Below are 18,178 nucleotides of genomic sequence, written 5' to 3'. Positions count from 1 at the left end.
AGTTTTATTTCCTCAATATTTTTAGTATTTAATTTTATATAATTTTAGGAGTCCATTTTTATCCAAATTTAGCCATTTTAATGACTTTTAATTATTTTTAAAATTCCCTAAATTTGTAATTTCGGGATTTGGGTTATATTATTTAAGTTATCTATATTTTAAAAACTTAGGAAACCTTTTTAATTATACTATTATCTCCTAGATTATATTTTTCAAAAAAATTAATATCCTAGACTACCCAATCCATCGGCCAAACCCCCCTACTCACGCTCAATCTCTCTCCCTTCAATCTAGCCGCCACACCCCCTTCTCCATCATCTTATTCATCGAGCAGACCCCAAAGAAGTCACCATAGCCTCGGTTTTGAAGGTCCAAGTCGGTTGTCGTCGTCCCGGAATCGTCTCACGCTCATTTTTCTCTTCGTTTCCGGTGAAAGGCATGTTTTCTTTCCCTTATTTTCATGCCATATCAGTGAAATATATGTGTGTGTTGTGTATGCATCAAGACCTTCAGAAATTTTTCAGAAAAGGCTAGGGATGGTTGAGCATCTCACGTTTTTCTCACTTTATTTGACATACACTCATTTTTTTTCTTAGCCATGGATCGTGCAACTGCTGGTCAAGGTCCCTAGGATGTTTAAGGGGTGTCTAGGCTCGAGTGGCTCGGTTGGTTTGAGCCAAACAAGCCCAGGAAGCAAGCTAGGCTCGATCGGCCTCTATGAGGCGCAGGATTAGGGTTTCAGGGAAGGGGGCTCGGCCTTGGCGGTTCAGGCTGCATGGGGTCGGGGTCTTGGTTAGGTTAGGACCGCCCAGACGTGGGCTACGTCTGGGCGGCGGGGCTCCGGCCAGGGGTGGCCGGAGCAGGGCGGCAGCAGCCCTAGAAGGGCTGCTGCACGCGGCGGCCGAGAAGGAGAGGAGAGGGTGAGTTTCGGGTTTAGGGTTAGGGCTGGGTCCGGGTCGGGTTCTTGGGTCCGGGTCAAGTCAGTGGGTCGTGGTTCGTGTTAAGTGAGTCCGGGTTTGGTGGGCCGGGCTCGAGTCTTTTTATTTTTAAAATATTTTATGAATTAATGGGTTTTTGGGCCAATTAATTTGAAATAAAATTATTTGGACTCCCAAATAATTTTATTTGGGCTTTTAAAATTTTAATTAAGTTAGTCCATTAATTTTATGGGCTTTTGAGCCCATAAAAGTTATTGGGCCAGTCTTTGGGCTTTTGGGCCCATTGGGCCAGTTTAAGTTGTTTTGGGCCTAGAATGTTTTATGGGCTTTAAATTATTTTAATTGGGCTTAGAACAATTTTATTGGGCTTAAGTATTTTAATGGGCCAGATTTAAGTAATTGGGCTTGAGTGTTAGGGCCAGCAGTCCAGGACCATCCATGAGAAAATTGCACGTGTCCTGATTATATATTTAATTATTTTTATGCATTGAAGTTATTTTAATATTTATATGTTAGTAAGAAATTTAAATTAAATATATATGAAGGACACACATTTTAATTAAGTACATGCATTCATGAAATAATTTTATGCATAATTAAATGTTTAAGGTTGAGCAATAATAAAATATTTTATGTTGGAAGTTGAAGTAGTGTGACAATTTAAGGGGGATTCGTCCCCATATGTGAACTATTGAAGGGCAGTTTACTGCCAATTTAAGAGGTGATTCGTCACCGCCACGTACGTTGGTTTCCACGCTGATCAGTATTTAATGTATGATTTAAGGTTACACTACGGATACAACCATGCGATGTTAGAAAATTATATGTCTATGTTATTTAAGTTAAGTTAAGTTATGTTATGTTATGAAATTTTCAAGCATGCTCATTCATGTATATGTATGTATTAGTATTTAATTGTTTTAAATTATTTTAAACACTTGTTATGTTAGCATGTTGGGCCTCTAGACTCACTACACTGGTATGGTGCAGGTGAGTTCGTAGAAAAGGATGTAGCTCCTACCGGCGGCGAGGATATATGAGCGGACATGCAGTGACCCCGTGACCGTGATAGATGTCTGAGTCACATTGCATGTTTTTGATTATGTCAGCATGTTACACATTTTATATTATTTATCAGTTGTTGTGAGTTTTGAATATTTTATTTGAATATTTCAGTGCATGCAAATTTTACATCATTTTTCTTATGCAGTATTTTTTTATTAAATGTTTGACTCAGATATTTATTTTATTTAAAGAATGCAATTTTTATTTAAGTTATTTATTTATTTATTTATTTTAAATCTTTTTATTTTGTGCATGTATGTATGGGCATATATGTGAATATTTTATTTAGTAGGAATATATTAAAAAAAAAAAAATTTCCGCATATTTATTTAATAATTTTAGAGTTAGGGTCGTTTCAAAATGTGTTCGATTTTTCTCTCAGAAAATTTACCCAAGTATATCGTGAGAAATCATCCACACAAACAAAAGAATATTTCTTACCTCCAAAGCTTTCAACATTCAGTGGACACATCAAGTCCATATGTAAAAGCTTAAGGCAGCGTGTTGTCACAGATGTTGGCAACACCTCGTGTGACACCCTAGTTTGCTTCCCTTTCTGACACGCTTTACACACAAATGGAATACCAGATTTTAAGTTAGGCATACCTCTTACAACATCTAACTTACTTAAGTTCTTTAATGTCTTAAAATTTGCATGACCCAATTTTTGATGTCATAGATCAAACTCATTAACTTTGGTGTGTCTACAAGCCATCTCTTCTCCGAGTTGATAGCAGTTGTCGGATGACCTAGTACCTGTCATGATACAGAGATTTGAATCATCAAAAACTTTGCATAATTTCTTATCAAATTGCACATGCAGATTATCATCACAAATTTGGCTTATGCTTATTACATTTGTGGTTAATCCTTCAACATGAAGCACATTGCGAAGCTTGGGCAGACCAGCAACATTCAGAGTTCCCTTTCCAACAATGTTTCCTTTTGAACCTCCACCATAGGTTACTTTTCCCTTTTTTGTTCAACATAGTCAGTGAGAAACTTTTTGGAACCTGTCATGTGACGAGAGCTACCGCTATCAAAGTACCATGCACCTGAAACATTAGTTCTCAAAACAGTATAAATCATATAACATTGAATATCAGCTTTTGGTACCCAAATCTTTCGTACATAAGATCTGTTTCTACGGATGTTGTGGGGAGGTGTTGGCAACACCCTAGGCAACACCTTCAATGCAGATCTATACTTGTAGTCTTCCTGCAGATTAAAACAGTACGGTTTAATATGACCATGTCTATGACAGTAGTGACATATGTACCTACGTTTCCTTCTAGACATTGAAGGAGCAACAGGCTGTGGCTTTGGTTTTGGAGGATCAATAGGTAAGGCCTTTCTGCTTGAGCTTTCTGTACTGCTTCTTTCCTTGACAAACACAGGGCCTTTCGAACTTTCACCAACCTCAAATATGCTGTTTTCAAAACCTAAACCAGCCGTACCATCTCTTCCCATCATGAGTAGCGAATCAAGCTTGGAAGTGCTTGAATTAAACTTGGCCAAAGTAGCATTTGCTTTTCCGAGTTCTTTCTGCACTTGGCTTAATTCCATGTCTTTCTTACTCAACATGACTTCCAGTCTTGACACATCAGCCTTTAGATCAGAATTTTCCTTTGAAATAATAGTATTCATCTTATTTCTTTCAACCCAATCAGTATGTAACTCTTCAAACATCATCCGAGCTTCTTCCATGGACATTGTCTCTTCACCTGTATCATTATCACACATATTATCAGTAATGGAGGAATTCAAACAAACTGACCTTTGGGAGATGTTGCGGCCAGGTGTGGCAACACCTAAAGGATTGACTTGAAACTTTTTCTTGCTCTTCAGTAGGGCAGATAAGGCAGTATGGCTTTCTTCATCTTCTTGTTCTTCTTCTTCAGACTCTCCATCACTCAAGGACGTGTTCATCCCTTTCCTAAGCGTGTTGGCACACTCATTTGCATAGTGTCCAAAACCTTGACAAGCATGACATTGAACAGTGTCCAACTTCTTTGACACAAACTTCTTCTTCCCTTCCAACATCAGTCGAGGCTTAGGAGTATCAACAGGTTTCCTTGGTGATTGTTCTGGTCCAGTAATCCTTAAAGGCTTGTTAGAGAACATTGGAGCCTTGAGTTTTTGATCCGTCTTTCTTGACTATTTCATCTTTTTCAGATAATCATTGAATTTTCTAGTCATAAGAGAGATCGAATCATCTTCCAAATCAAATTGATGGACTTATTGATGAAATTGAACATACTTCTCGTATGAGGGTTTCAAGGCTTGAAGGGCTATTGATTTTCCTTTATCCTTCTCTTGTTCTGTATTGTTCATCTCAAAACCTTGAAGAAAGCTAATCAGTTCAGTCATCTTCATCTTTGAAGTGTCTTTTATTTCTTCAAGTTCCCAAATCTTCCCATTGAATCTTTTAGGCAAAGATCGAAGAACCTTGTTCACCATAGTTTCACTCGCAATAGGTCCTCCAAGAGCATGCGCCTCTGTAGCTATCTCCCTAAGTTTATTATCATAATCAGCAATAGATTCATTCTCATCCATCCTGATATTCTCAAATCTTGCGTTTAACAATCTCAATCTTGTTCTTCTCACGCTATCAATTCCTTCACAGTGTTCTTGAAGAGCATCCCATGCATCCTTAGCAACAGTACAATCAGCTATGATTCCATACATCCTCATATCAACAGTTGCAAAAATTGCATTGAGTGCTTTAGCATTGTAGCTTGAACTTTGTGTTTCTTCGGCAGTCCAAGTTTCTTCTTGTTTGATGATATAGTCTCCATCTTCATCTAGAGTCTTTGGAGGGATCCAACCAGTCACAATACTTTGCCAAGCACGAACATCCATTGCTTTAATAGTATATCGCATCCTATTCTTCCATAGTGCATAATTCGTGCCATCAAGGACCGGAGGTTTCAGGAACGAGTTCGCAACAGACGATGAGTCCATCTTATTCCCTGTAATAAAATAAATAAACCAAGATCAGTTCTTAGTGTATCAAGAATATGGCTCTGATGCCACTTGTAAGGGAATAGGGGTTGCACATAAACAGTTTGAGGTGTTGTCACAAGGTGTTGACAACACCTACAATAACACCTTGAGTAATTTGCAGCGGAATATAATTAAAGCGTAAATAAAATAAACAAACAACCAAATAAATAGACTCAGATAAATAAGCAAGAGTATAAAATACTCTTGCAGCGCCTCAAGGCAAAACTTCACTAGAAAATAATTCAAAGAGTTTTACAAACCCTAAAACTAGTGATTATTGTAAAAATTAATTTCTCAAAACAAGTGAAAAAATAAAGAGTAAAAGTTCTCCTAAAACATTCTATAAGAAATAGAATAATGAAAACGAAGTAAGGAGAAAAACTTGAAGCCAAAACACGTGAGACAATAACACTCTTCGATCAACAATCTTCGAGTGTTCTTCACGGCTTCAAGCAATCACGACCGAGACAAGTCTTCAGAAGATCTTCAGTTCTCTCGTATGTATGTGAAGCTCTCTGTAACACTCTCACGGTCTCTCTATGTATCAGTCCATTAATTTATTTGTCTCTCTCCAATATATAGACTAGAATCCTTCATTGTAAATGTTTCCTTGTAGACATAGGATTCTCTAGATTTTGTTCATTTTTTATCAAGTCAAATCTACATAATAATGAAATTAAATTATTAGAGATAAGATAATAAATATTATGATAAACTTAATCATATCTCAAATCAAATTATTCAAGGAAATGAATAACTTATATAAAATTATTTCATGTCCAAGAAAGGCAAAAGATATTAAATAAATTTTTTTCAAACTAGGATGATTTTAAGAAATAAAATATTCCTTTCAGAGTTTCTCCAATTGATTAATCAAAACTTATATTTTACAATCAAATATGTCACAAAAAGATTAAATGGATTAGTTATGCTATCAGTTGAAAAAATATCAATCGAAAATCTTGATTATTCAAACTTAGTTAATACTTTGCACCAAAACGGCTAGACGAATACTATTTGAGTGATAATTTGTTATTATACTTTAAATATTATGTATTGTTAAAAAAAGAGTTGACTCTGAAAGGGACCTTTCAGCTGAGCCAGAGGCATATTGGTCCATGTAAAATTTAAATCGAGGAATGTGCACGAGTAGACAGGAACCCAAGGGAGAGGACAACATGACCCAACCTTCATAGCTTACCCCCCCCCCCCAATATTTTAGTGGGGAATATGCCCCACACGATGATCAAACCCGCAACGTCGAGGATTTTTTGCTCATATCAACTCAAACCTTACCTACTCGCCTATGCTCAAGTGGACAAATATTATGTATTAATATTGCCTTTTATATATGTGGCTTATGGCTATACTTCATGTGTTTAGTTTTGAAAAACTCACATTAGAGAAAAAAAAAATTTGACTTATTTTTTAAGGAGCTCAATTTCTCTTCCGTTCGACTCAAATCCACGAAATAATCGCTAGCTACTCTGTCTAATAATATAATGTTAATGTGCTTGTTTTTACTGGTAAAAGGATGTTTATAACTTTATACTTTATACTTGTGTCAAGAACATTAATTCCGAATTATCAAGTATCCAGATCAATAATTTACCGGATATATATTCAAAGTTTCAGCCATCGATGTAGGAGATTGGGGAATATATTGCAAATGGTGTTGGCCCTTTGTGTCAGGGATTACAGTACTGGATAAAGTGGTTGCATGTTGTTTGTAAGTATTATATTATGTGTAATATTATATGGCGTCCAGCTAATTATAAGGGAACCGTATCTTCTCCCTCGGTACTTAACCAATGGGACATGCACCACCTGTTTACCAATGTGTGTCTCCAGTCAATCATAACTTTTGAAGATTAATGAAACGATCGCAACACTCGTCTCTCACACATTCACCAACATCAACATCTCCGAACTGATCAAAAGGAGACAAAGCCAATAATTTACCACATTCCCCATCACTCAAATATAATAGCTAGTCACGAGACCAAATTAAGTACAATATTAATGTGTTTGATTATTGGTGACCTGGATGGAAATCTGATCATGGGGCAAATGGATGTCATGAATGGTGCTGGAGACATTAATGGAATATTATCTTCTTGATTTGATATAAAGAGAAATCTCTGTCTCTAGAGAAAATGAAAAGGGGGTGTTAATATTTACAATATATATATATATATATATATATTCCCCCAATGAGTTTGGAAATGAAAGAGCTAGCACCAAAAAAAAATATAATAATAATAATAATGTGAGCTAAGATTAATTGGCTTAATATATAGTTTGACATATGGCATCATGTTGTGCCCGTTCTATAATGGAAGCACTCTTGAGTTGGTGGATTCTTCATGTTTCCAAAATCTTGCTGGTAGCCCATGCAATGGGACTGGGAATGGACCATATTGAATCCCATCGCTTTCGGATCCCACCAATTCATACCTACAACCACAACAACATATCAGCGTAAAGTTAGATTTCATCAGATATCATAAACGCCACTCACCACGTACAAGAGATCTCCATATCGACTGATCTGATCCATCGGGTCGACTAGAAGGGGTGATGTGGCGGAAATGGTAACGGAGGATGCCTTTTTCGGGTATATCATGGAATATTTGACTTGGGGGGATACATATTATGTGTACCTGAATCGAGAGGCTAGATGGTGTAACATAATTAGGATCTCAAGCTTGGCGAGTTCGTTGCCGGGGCAGGCATGTACTCCGCCACCAAATGGCATGAAAGTGCTAGGATTTGGTGCAGTGTCCTGCAGTGTCATGTGGAAACATGAATAAGACATTGGTAGGAATATGTTAATAATATGGAATGTCAAATGTGTATGTATGTATATTTATACCTTGAATCTTGAAGGGTCAAATTTCTGAGGATCAGTAAAAAATTCTGGATTGCTATGAATATTTCTAAATAAGGGCATCACTTTCCACCCTTTTGGAATAAGGTATCCTGTCATTGTAAAATTTACGAGTCACTGATTATAAGTTTCATCATTTCATGAAATTTTCGAATAACTTAGTGGAAGCGTGTGAGGTTTGGTCTGTGAAAAGTTCACCTTTATATTCTACATCTGTCACAGCCTCTCTAAAAGTGAAAGATATAATGCTTGCCATTCTCAAACTCTCCAAAATCACCTGAATAAAAAAACCCACTTTTTTCAAGAATTTTCCACTGAAAACCATGATAAAAAAAACATCTTTTTTCCTTGAATTAACACACGATCTTTAACATGCTTTCACGATCATTATGCATGTGTGCATAATTAGCACACTTTACCTTATGTGTTACCGGCATAGTTCTCGTCTGATTCCATGTCAAATGCCCCGTCCCGCAACCATTCGACATGTAAATCTCCCTCTGTTCGGCCTGCATGCAACACATTGTAAAGATTAATCGCACATATATAATCACAACACTCTCCCAATCAACTATACATAACTTTTTCTTCCACGTACGTGCCTCACTATATATATATGTTACATACCTTAACAGCCTCGAGAATTTTCGGGTTGTCGTGAAGGTACTTAATGACCCATGTCAAAGAACTAGCTGTAGTGTCTTGTGCCGCGAAAAGTACCCCGATTATGTTATCAGCGATTTGATCCTCGCTAAGAGTTTCACCGCTTTCGTTTTTCGAATCCAGCATACAACTTAAAAGGTCCTTCCCTGCAGCTGGTGCCTTCTTTTCCTTTCTTTCTCTTGTAATGCTGTTAAGAATTTCACCTAGCCTCTTTCTTGCCTTCAATGAATTGACATAGAAATCATTAAGAATAATTATAGACAGTAAAAAATCATATGTACTACTTGTCCTGACGAGGTATATATTATATATCACAGTAGTTGAAGTAAAATTAGATACGTAAATATATATTCTTACCTTCAAGGCTGCACGATATCGGGTTCCTGGTAAATTTGTCGGTAACGAATTGTAACCTCTATCGACTATAATATAGTTCTTTCTCAATGCTTCTTTATAATGAGACTCCAAATTGCCAAAAATCGCCAATATACCTACTTCAAAAGAGAGCTGCACGTACAACATGTATATATAATTATTACAAAACAAATAACCAATTAAGTAAAGTACTTTAGATGAATACACTTCTGATCATGCATTAATTAAATATTTCACGTAAAGAAATTAACCAACCCTTTTCATCTCACTGAAAGTGTTGACAAGTCTTCCATCAGCCATGGAACTCAAAGCAGAAACTGTTAAATCTTCGATGTCTGTCACAAGACTGCGAATCGCCCCCGGATACAACGAAGCCTGAACCAGCTTCCTGAGGCGAATATGATACTCATTCTGATGGAAAAACACAGCCCAAGGCCCGATCAAATCTTCCTTGCTCTTAGGATATGTTGGCTTGAACAAGTTCGCCTGGTTTATCAGCACAAACCGGACCGCCTCCGGGCTCGTAACCACCACACAAGGACATCCTAGTATCTTCGTCTTGAAGATTTCTCCATACCTGAAATTTCGCAAACAAATTAAAATTAAACACCATTTTTTCAAGCTTTCTTGTAGTAAAGAATTAAAGAAAAGAAAGCTAGAATAAAGAGAGAATCATGAAACCTTGTTTGCCTATCAGAGAAGAAGACATTTGGACTTTGAGAGTAGAGTTGGAGTGTTTCTCCAATATAAGGCCACCCCATTGAACCTGGAGGAAGTTTAGACTTATTTTCATGACATTTTTTCTTGTTTCTTGGTAGAATAACATAGTAATAAAGTGTAGTCAAGGAGAATATTAAGACAGGCACAAAGAAAATTGCTTTCTCCATATTTTTTCCCCTCACTTTACTTATAATATTGTGCATGTAATGGGGAAAAAATTGTAAGAATTTCATGGGTTTATATAGGCGGCCGGGAAGTTTTGGATATAGACAAAGGTATTAATTAAAGCTTTCTAAAAATTAAATAGCAACAATATTGAGAAATCCCAAATCCTAAACAGTGACTGCTTTATTTATTCAATATCCTGATCCATTTTCCTTCGAAACGTGATAGGCAATAGTAGTTTTCATTAAGTTTTGGGATCATGCTTCATTTTTTTGGATCATTTCACCAATATAAATTCTATCCATATCTATAAATACTGATCACTGGTTTCTATTCAGTACGTTGCATTAATATGCGATCGTGTAACACTGTAAAATTATGATCACGGAGATAGTTATAAGTGATAAATAATAAATTTATTGACATATGAGTTAAAAATTTTATGAGACGGCCTCATTGGACAATTTGTAAGACAGATTTCCGACTTAACCTATTCATGATAAATTATTATGTTATATATAGGCCAAAAATATAACATTTCATTGAAGATATGGTTTGCATCAATCCGTCTCACGGATAAAGATCCATAATATTGTCTCACGACTAAGAAGTGGGTACTTAGCCCATTTTCAAATTTGATTTGGGTTCATGAATTTTCTATACATGCAGTTATTTACGGGAATTACTTTCATGTGTTTGCTGGTTAAAATCGTCGTAATTTATTATTAGAGAAAAACAATCAAGTCTCACCACGTACTTGATCATATATATCAGTGTTTCTAAGAGACGAATACATAATTATAATTTATAATATAATAAAAATTTCTTATTAATTAATTACCATCTTATGAAAGCGGCATCTTGTTGCAACTATCGTGAGGCAAAAATACATTAGATGACAATTACTTGTCGATAGTAATCGATATAAGCACATGACATCGTATCGTTTCGTCAATTTTTCTCGAACGTCATTTGTATAATTGTATCAGTAAATAATTCTTATGAAACCCTTACTAGAAAATTTATTTTCCAGATCTAAAATATAAACCTTTTTTCCTTATACTACATGTAGATATGTGCACGTTTTAAATTACAAAATTATCTTAAATACACTAACAAAAAAATCACTTCGATATAGTTTAATTTAAAATAAACCCGACGAGGCCTCAGAGAGAGGGGGCGGTGCCTAACTTAAAGGCCCCAATGTCGCGGGCGGTGCCTCACAAGTCACAAGTCCCCATGGCAATAAATGTTGGTACTCATGTCACGTTTGGGATCGGAGCAATATTATAGTGTACTACGGCAAGCACAAGAAAACACTAGAGACTTCTAGCATGTTCTTGTTTTCTGATAACTAAGCATAATCGCATACACGCGTTGCGTATGTATAAAATCATATAATATATTGAATATTGTATGTTATATATAAATATTATTTTTTCGATAATATTTAAATTTAACTTTTTCATTTATAAAATAATTGAAATATCAATGTCTATACTGTATTATAAAGCATTAGATCTATAGAGTAGTTATTTTTGTAAGCTTATCCACTTTTCAAAAAAATTTAAATTCATATCTATATTTCTAAAGTTTTATATGGTTATATCACTCTCACTAAAAAAAAATAGTGATAAAATTCATTAATTTGAAAATAACAAAAATTATCATGTTTAAATAAATATTCTAACCAACGCGTTGAGAGGAACACTGGTATATATAAATTATGTTTGGAATTCTTGTGGTCCAACTATTTAATTAATATTAGCAGATCATAGCACAAGTAACATGTTTCATAAAAAAAAACAAAGAATGAAGTATTTTTTATAAAAATATTTGAACAAAAGTTATTGATTTTTCAGATTTTATATTGAGATGGTAAGAGAAAAAAATAAAATATAAAGAAAAATATTATGTTATAATATAGTAAAATCTAATTTGATAAGATGTATTATGTTTTAGATATTCCAAAATTATATTATGACTCTATATATTAATTGATAAGCGTCTCTGCAGGAAACCTAGTTGATTGATGTTAATTACTAATTACTATATATGGTTAGGGGTGGAGAAAAATACCGAAAAATCGTACCAAAAAAATTACCGAAATTATCGAAAAAATTGGTTTATCGAAAATTTCGGTACGGCATGATACCGTACCAAAATTTTCGGTATCGGTATGATAATTTTTTTTCGGTATATATATCGATATATCGAAAAATAAATTTTTTTATATATATATGAAAATTTTCGGTATACCGAAAAAAAGTCGGTACCGACTTTTTTGCCGGTATACCGAATTTTTTTCGATATACCCAATTTTTTTTTGAATTCAATATCACTACACGGTATAGATTTTTGTCATACCGAAAGTTCGGTATATTCGGTATACGGTACGGTATCGGTATGAAAAAATTTCATACCGATTTTTTTGGTACGGTATTCGGTTTTCGGTACGATATACCGTACCGACCCACCCTATATATGGTAAGCTAATTCTTCATCCAATGGCTAAAATGATAAAGTTTAGATCAGAGATCATGTGTTCTTTTGTATATGATCAAATGCCAAGTATTAAAATTTCCGTCCAAGACTAATTATCAATATACTTTAAGGGTAAATTTGAGTAAAATCCCCATTCACAAAATAAACTTAGTGTTCAGTACCCAAGCTAATAAATCTTTAAATTTGGTACCTGACAAAGCTTTTCTCTTATTTTTTACTCCCTATTGCACATTTCTTAAAATAATTTACCATTTTATTTCCCATTTGTTATTCTCTCACCTTCATCCCCTCCTTCACGTGCGACTCGGCAGAATTCTTCACCAGAAATCCCTAAGCCCCAAATCATTCACCGGCCGAATTGGCCCATCACCGGAAAACTTGCCCAACGACCGGCGAAGTCGGGTCTATGTAGTCGCCTTTGCATCGCTTCAAACTCAGGATCGCTTCGCCCCGTCTCCTCTCCTCCCTCCACTTGTCTGCGATGCGATCGTTGATGCCACCATAGCTCGCCGCCGCCGTAGCATCGCCATTAATACGGGCATACGGACGCTTCTCAACGTTATTGTATCCATTCCCATTCAATTTTTCAGAGTCTCCTTCCTGTTCGATTAATTGAAATTCTCGCAGGGGCCTTCCGCAGATCCGAGAAGCTTCAACCCGGTTTGCGCTCTTTTTTAATTCTTATGTTGTTATGTGCTTGTGTGGTTATTAATTTGTAAAATAGGATTTTGGATTGAAATTTGGTGTAGAAAATGGGATCTAGTGTTACGAGATCGGTATTTGAGCGATTAGGCTGTGGTTTTGTTTTAATTGTAATTCTTCATCGGCTCATTTCAATGTTTCAATAACTCATCTATATGCATGCTATGTTTAAGCAACATGATTAGGCTGTGGGTATTTCTAATTATAAATCTTCACTGGTTCATTGCAATCTTCATTGACTCATTGAATTTTTGTGAATACTCGTTATTATAAATAATTAGATATCGTATTATAAACAATTATTGTAATTATTATTTTTAGTACCCACGCTCTCAGGTTCTTGTTCATGAAGTTGTAAAAGCGAACATGCTCGGCTTGCTTCATGAATCGAACGAACGAACGAAAATAATTACATGATTTTTTTACATTACACTTGATTTCTACACGTATAGATTTTTTTACGTTATGCTATCATATATGTTTGATATATTATATTAAATAAAGTATGTGAATTACTATGGTGTGCTTTGATTGAATTTTTCTTCAATTTTTGTCGGTTTGGTTGATTTATTTATCTTGTTCGTTTAGTTTTGATGCATAATTTTTGGTTAGTTGGATTTTTTTGGTGTGATTTGCATTATTTTTCTTTGTGGTATTTTAAATTTTCCAGATATTCCAGATCATGGAAGCCGGATCTGGGAGCGGTAATTTTTCATTTCTTGGAAGTTGCCGCTATGCCAAAGGTCTTTATTTGATTTCAATTCCTAATGGTGCAACTCTATTGGAGATATTCCAGAGTCTAGGACGAAAATGTAATGCTATTAATCCTGAATTAACGGTATTGCAATACATAGCACCTCATGAGAAGATTGCAGTGACTCTGAATGAAGATGATGACGTCCGAAACATGATAAACCTTCATATTTGTTTGAAATTGAATATGATCAGTTTGAGAGCAGTTGCAAAAGATGATCAGAGTCAGGGTAACATAAATGCTGAAAGGTAATATTTTTGCATTGTTATTTTGGTCTAAGTGCAAGGTTTCAGAATTTACAAACTTCATGATATTTTTTGCTGGTTATTTAATTTTGTACAGAACATGAATTTTTTTTTCATTGTTTATTTTGTATATTAGTTAATTAATGATATTTAAAACGTGTTATAGTTTTTAATGCAAGTTAAATTTTTTATAAACGAATATTGAGTTGTTTGCTCATGTATTCAATTGATTTGTATTTGAAATGGTAAGGTTTGATTTCGATGATGACGTTTCTACGGACGGAGGTCACGAGCTTGAAGTTTGCACTTTAAGCAATTCTATCGATTCTTGGGTTAATTGCATACGTGGTGACGGCCAAACATTTAAAGATGCTGCAGAATTCAGGATTTGTCTTAAAAACTATGCTATTGCCACAAGAAAGTCATTTTCTTATAGGAAAAATGAAAGTGAAAAGATCTTAGTTGTTTGCAGCGAAGAAAAATGTCAGTGGAAAATTTATGTCTCAAAACATAAATCTGACAATTCATTCGGCATAAGAAAATGCAACTTAAGCCATAGTTGTGGGGACGATAATTTGCGAACTAGAGGTCATCCTAAAGCTAATGCATCTTGGGTAGCTAACTTGGTGAAGGAGAAGTTAAGGGGAGAGCCATCATATCGTCCATGTACAATGATGAAGGACCTTCAAAGAGATTATGGTGTAGAACTTGAGTATCATAGAGTTTGGGCAGGCAAAGAAATGGCAATGCATGATATTCATGGGACTAATGAGGGATCGTATGATAAGTTGCGATGGTATTGTCAAAATGTTAAAGAAACAAATCCCGGGAGTTTTGTTGAATGTGAAATTGATCCGATGACACAAAAATTTAGACGATTGTTCATATGTTTTCACGCATGTCTTGTTGGTTTTATTAGTGGTTGTCGACCATTAATATTTTTGGATGGAACTCACATTAAGAACAAGTACAAAGGATGTTTATTAGTCGCTGTGTCCAAGGATGCAAACGATGATATTTTTACACTGGCATATGCAGTTGTGGATGCAGAAAATGATTCTAACTGGGAATGGTTTTGCTACCATTTAAAAAATGTCTTGGCATCCCAATACATCATGGTATTCCATAGGTATACTTTTTTCTCTGATCGACATCCTGGATTGATCAAGGCAATTAAATCTGTGTTCCCTGGTAGTTATCATTCTTATTGTCTGAGACATCTGGTCGATAACTTCGTCAAACAGGTTTGTCGTATATTGATTTAACAATATTTCAGTCATATTTTTATTTTTCTATCAATAGGTTTTTATTTTTAAATTTTATTTTTGAAGGTGTTGCGTAGGTATCCTCTCCATAACAAAAAACATTGGTCTTCTGTCTTGAAAAAAGCAGCTTACACCCCATTAAGACATGAGTTTACTCAACATATAAAAAGTATAACTGATTCAATGCCGCTCGCCCAAGATTTTCTTGTGAGCTCATCCCCAGAAAATTGGGCCAATTCTTTGTTTTTGGGTGAGCGATGGGGTGTCATCAACAATAATATTGTTGAAAGCTGGAACAATTGGGTAAAACCTGCGCGCCATCTACCTATTGTGGCTATGGTAGATAATATACGCATTCAAATAATGACCATAATGCAGCAAAGACGAGAAAAAACATTGGAGATGACACGAGAACTAAGTCCAAGAAAGGAGAAGGATGTGTCGATTGCATATGGTAAATCTCGAACCTTAAAGGTTCTCAAGTCTTGTGGATCTCAGTTTGAGGTTGTAGATGGGGACAAAACTTTTGCAGTGGATTTAAATTCATGGCAATGTTCATGTCGAGCTTGGCAGATATATAGGCTCCCGTGCAAGCATGCTTGCGCATGTATAGAATCTAAGTCTCTATCTGTCTATCAATTCTGTGATGGATATTTTAAGGTGGGCATGTACCGCCAAGCTTACAAAGGAATCATTAATCTCATTCCAACATCTAACATGAATGAGGGATATCTCGATGACGGACTTACCATTTACGCTCCTACAACCCGTAGCCAGCCAGGACGTAGAAGGACTAAGCGAATACCTTCTCAAGTTGAACAACGTGTGAAAAAGTGTGGGAGATGTCATGGACAAGGACATAATAGACGAACATGCAAAGAACCAGTGCCATAATTGGTTTGATTGACACAAACAATAATACCATATATTTTCATTCGATTATACTAATTGTTTTGTGATGTTATTAATTTTTAAAATTCTATATCAATCTCTCATTTATTGTTTTCATTTCTTGCAGGCACAAGAGTTTACTAAACCAAGAAAGTAGCAGTGAATGTTGTGGAAAAAGAGCTACAAGATCTGGTGGCATTTTGTGATTTAATTTTTGGTTTGAAATCAACAAGAATACTGTGTTGGTATAAGACGTTGTTGGTTGTGTTAGACTTTAAAATCTTTAAGCGGTTGAACAAAACGGTGGATGTTGTTTGCGTAATTATTTTTGAGACATGCATTATGAAATGGTCGGTGTATTGATGATTAAACTCTTATGTTAAGTGCTGATTTCAAATTATATGTCGTGTTTTCGATGTTTTATACTAAATTGGATCCATATTGTGCCAATACTTGGAGTATTTGTTCCGGATAAAAGGTGTTTTATGCTCATATTCGACATATGTTTTTTTTTCCTTGAAATATCCAAATAACACATTAAGGATTATTTTTCCATCACCGTAGACTATTAATTAGAATCAAGTGTCCAAGAGAAGATTAAATATTTTTTCCAAATTATATGCCGTGTTTTCGATGTTTTATACTAAGTTGGATCCATATTGTGCCAATAATTGGATTTTTTGTGCCAGATAAAAGGTGTTTTATGCTTATATTCAACATATAGTTCTTTTTTCTTGAAATATCCAAATAACACATTAAGGAGTATTTTAGCATCACCGTAGAGTATTAATTAGAATCAAGTGTCCAAGAGAAGATTAAATATTTTTTCCAAATTATATGCTGAGTTCTCAATGTTTTATACTAAATTAGATCCTTATTGTGACAATACTTGGAGTATTTGTGCCGGATAGAATGTTTTTTATGCTCATATTCTACATATGTTTTTTTTTCCTTGAAATATCCAAATAACACATTAAGGAGTATTTTAGCATCACCTAGAGTATTAATTAAAATTATGTGTCCAAGAGAAGATTATATATTTTTTCCAAATTATATGTCGGGTTCTCGATGTTTTATACTAAATTGGGTCCATATTATGCCAATAATTGGATTTTTTGTGCCAGATAAAATGTGTTTTATGCTCATATTCAACATATGGTTCTTTTTTCTTGAAATATCCAAATAACACATTAAGGAGTATTTTAGCATCACCGTAGAGTATTAATTAGAATCAAGTGTCCAAGAGAAGATTAAATATTTTTTCCAAATTATATGCTGAGTTCTCGATGTTTTATACTAAATTAGATCCTTATTGTGCCAATACTTGGAGTATTTGTGCCGGATAGAATGTTTTTTATGCTCATATTCTACATATGTTTTTTTTTTCCTTGAAATATCCAAATAACACATTAAGGAGTATTTTAGCATCACCTAGAGTATGAATTAGAATTATGTGTCCAAGAGAAGATTATATATTTTTTCCAAATTATATGCCGGGTTCTCGATATTTTATACTAAATTGGGTCCATATTGTGCCAATAATTTGATTTTTTGTGCCAGATAAAAGGTGTTTTATGCTCATATTCAACATATGGTTCTTTTTTCTTGAAATATCCAAATAACACATTAAGGAGTATTTTAGCATCACCGTAGAGTATTAATTAGAATCAAGTGTCCAAGAGAAGATTAAATATTTTTTCCAAATTATATGCTGAGTTCTCGATGTTTTATACTAAATTAGATCCTTATTGTGCCAATACTTGGAGTATTTGTGCCGGATAGAATGTTTTTTATGCTCATATTCTACATATGTTTTTTTTTTCCTTGAAATATCCAAATAACACATTAAGGAGTATTTTAGCATCACCTAGAGTATTAATTAAAATTATGTGTCCAAGAGAAGATTATATATTTTTTCCAAATTATATGTCGGGTTCTCGATGTTTTATACTAAATTGGGTCCATAATATGTCAATAATTTGATTATTTGTGCC

At 34.7% G+C, this 18,178-nt stretch overlaps 2 protein-coding genes across 2 annotated transcripts; one reads left to right on the top strand and one right to left on the bottom strand.

Moving 5' to 3' along the window:
- Positions 1 to 7,223: 7,223 nt before the first annotated feature.
- LOC140889246 (abscisic acid 8'-hydroxylase CYP707A1) lies at positions 7,224 to 9,845 on the bottom strand. The gene is made up of 9 exons (XM_073296959.1): positions 9,619 to 9,845; positions 9,193 to 9,514; positions 8,920 to 9,069; positions 8,527 to 8,781; positions 8,319 to 8,408; positions 8,098 to 8,176; positions 7,885 to 7,991; positions 7,673 to 7,794; positions 7,224 to 7,466 (listed from the first exon to the last, which is right to left on the bottom strand). The coding sequence occupies exons 1-9, from the start codon at positions 9,822 to 9,824 to the stop codon at positions 7,340 to 7,342; spliced, it is 1,458 nt and encodes a 485-aa protein (XP_073153060.1). The 5' UTR covers positions 9,825 to 9,845; the 3' UTR covers positions 7,224 to 7,339.
- Positions 9,846 to 14,699: 4,854 nt separating this feature from the next.
- LOC140865830 (uncharacterized) lies at positions 14,700 to 16,390 on the top strand. The gene is made up of 4 exons (XM_073270624.1): positions 14,700 to 14,824; positions 14,948 to 15,272; positions 15,360 to 16,126; positions 16,312 to 16,390. The coding sequence occupies exons 1-4, from the start codon at positions 14,700 to 14,702 to the stop codon at positions 16,388 to 16,390; spliced, it is 1,296 nt and encodes a 431-aa protein (XP_073126725.1).
- Positions 16,391 to 18,178: the final 1,788 nt, after the last annotated feature.

Source organism: Henckelia pumila, chromosome 1 (assembly GCF_033568475.1).
Source record: "Henckelia pumila isolate YLH828 chromosome 1, ASM3356847v2, whole genome shotgun sequence".
NCBI classification, from domain to species: Eukaryota; Viridiplantae; Streptophyta; class Magnoliopsida; order Lamiales; family Gesneriaceae; genus Henckelia; species Henckelia pumila.
This window is presented reverse-complemented; position numbering and strand designations above follow the sequence as displayed.

What these genes read in the sequence shown, in the direction of transcription:
- LOC140865830 (XM_073270624.1), top strand. Translation starts at nt 14,700, where the DNA reads ATGATGAAGGACCTTCAAAGAGATTATGGTGTAGAACTTGAGTATCAT. An exon ending in TCGTATGATAAGTTGCGATG is followed by an intron (nt 14,825 to 14,947) that starts GTATTGTCAAAA and finishes TGGTTTTATTAG; the next exon opens with TGGTTGTCGACCATTAATAT. An exon ending in TCGATAACTTCGTCAAACAG is followed by an intron (nt 15,273 to 15,359) that starts GTTTGTCGTATA and finishes TTATTTTTGAAG; the next exon opens with GTGTTGCGTAGGTATCCTCT.
- LOC140889246 (XM_073296959.1), bottom strand. Translation starts at nt 9,824, where the DNA reads ATGGAGAAAGCAATTTTCTTTGTGCCTGTCTTAATATTCTCCTTGACT. An exon ending in AAATTCTCGAGGCTGTTAAG is followed by an intron (nt 8,409 to 8,526) that starts GTATGTAACATA and finishes TGTTGCATGCAG; the next exon opens with GCCGAACAGAGGGAGATTTA. An exon ending in TTGACCCTTCAAGATTCAAG is followed by an intron (nt 7,795 to 7,884) that starts GTATAAATATAC and finishes ATGACACTGCAG; the next exon opens with GACACTGCACCAAATCCTAG.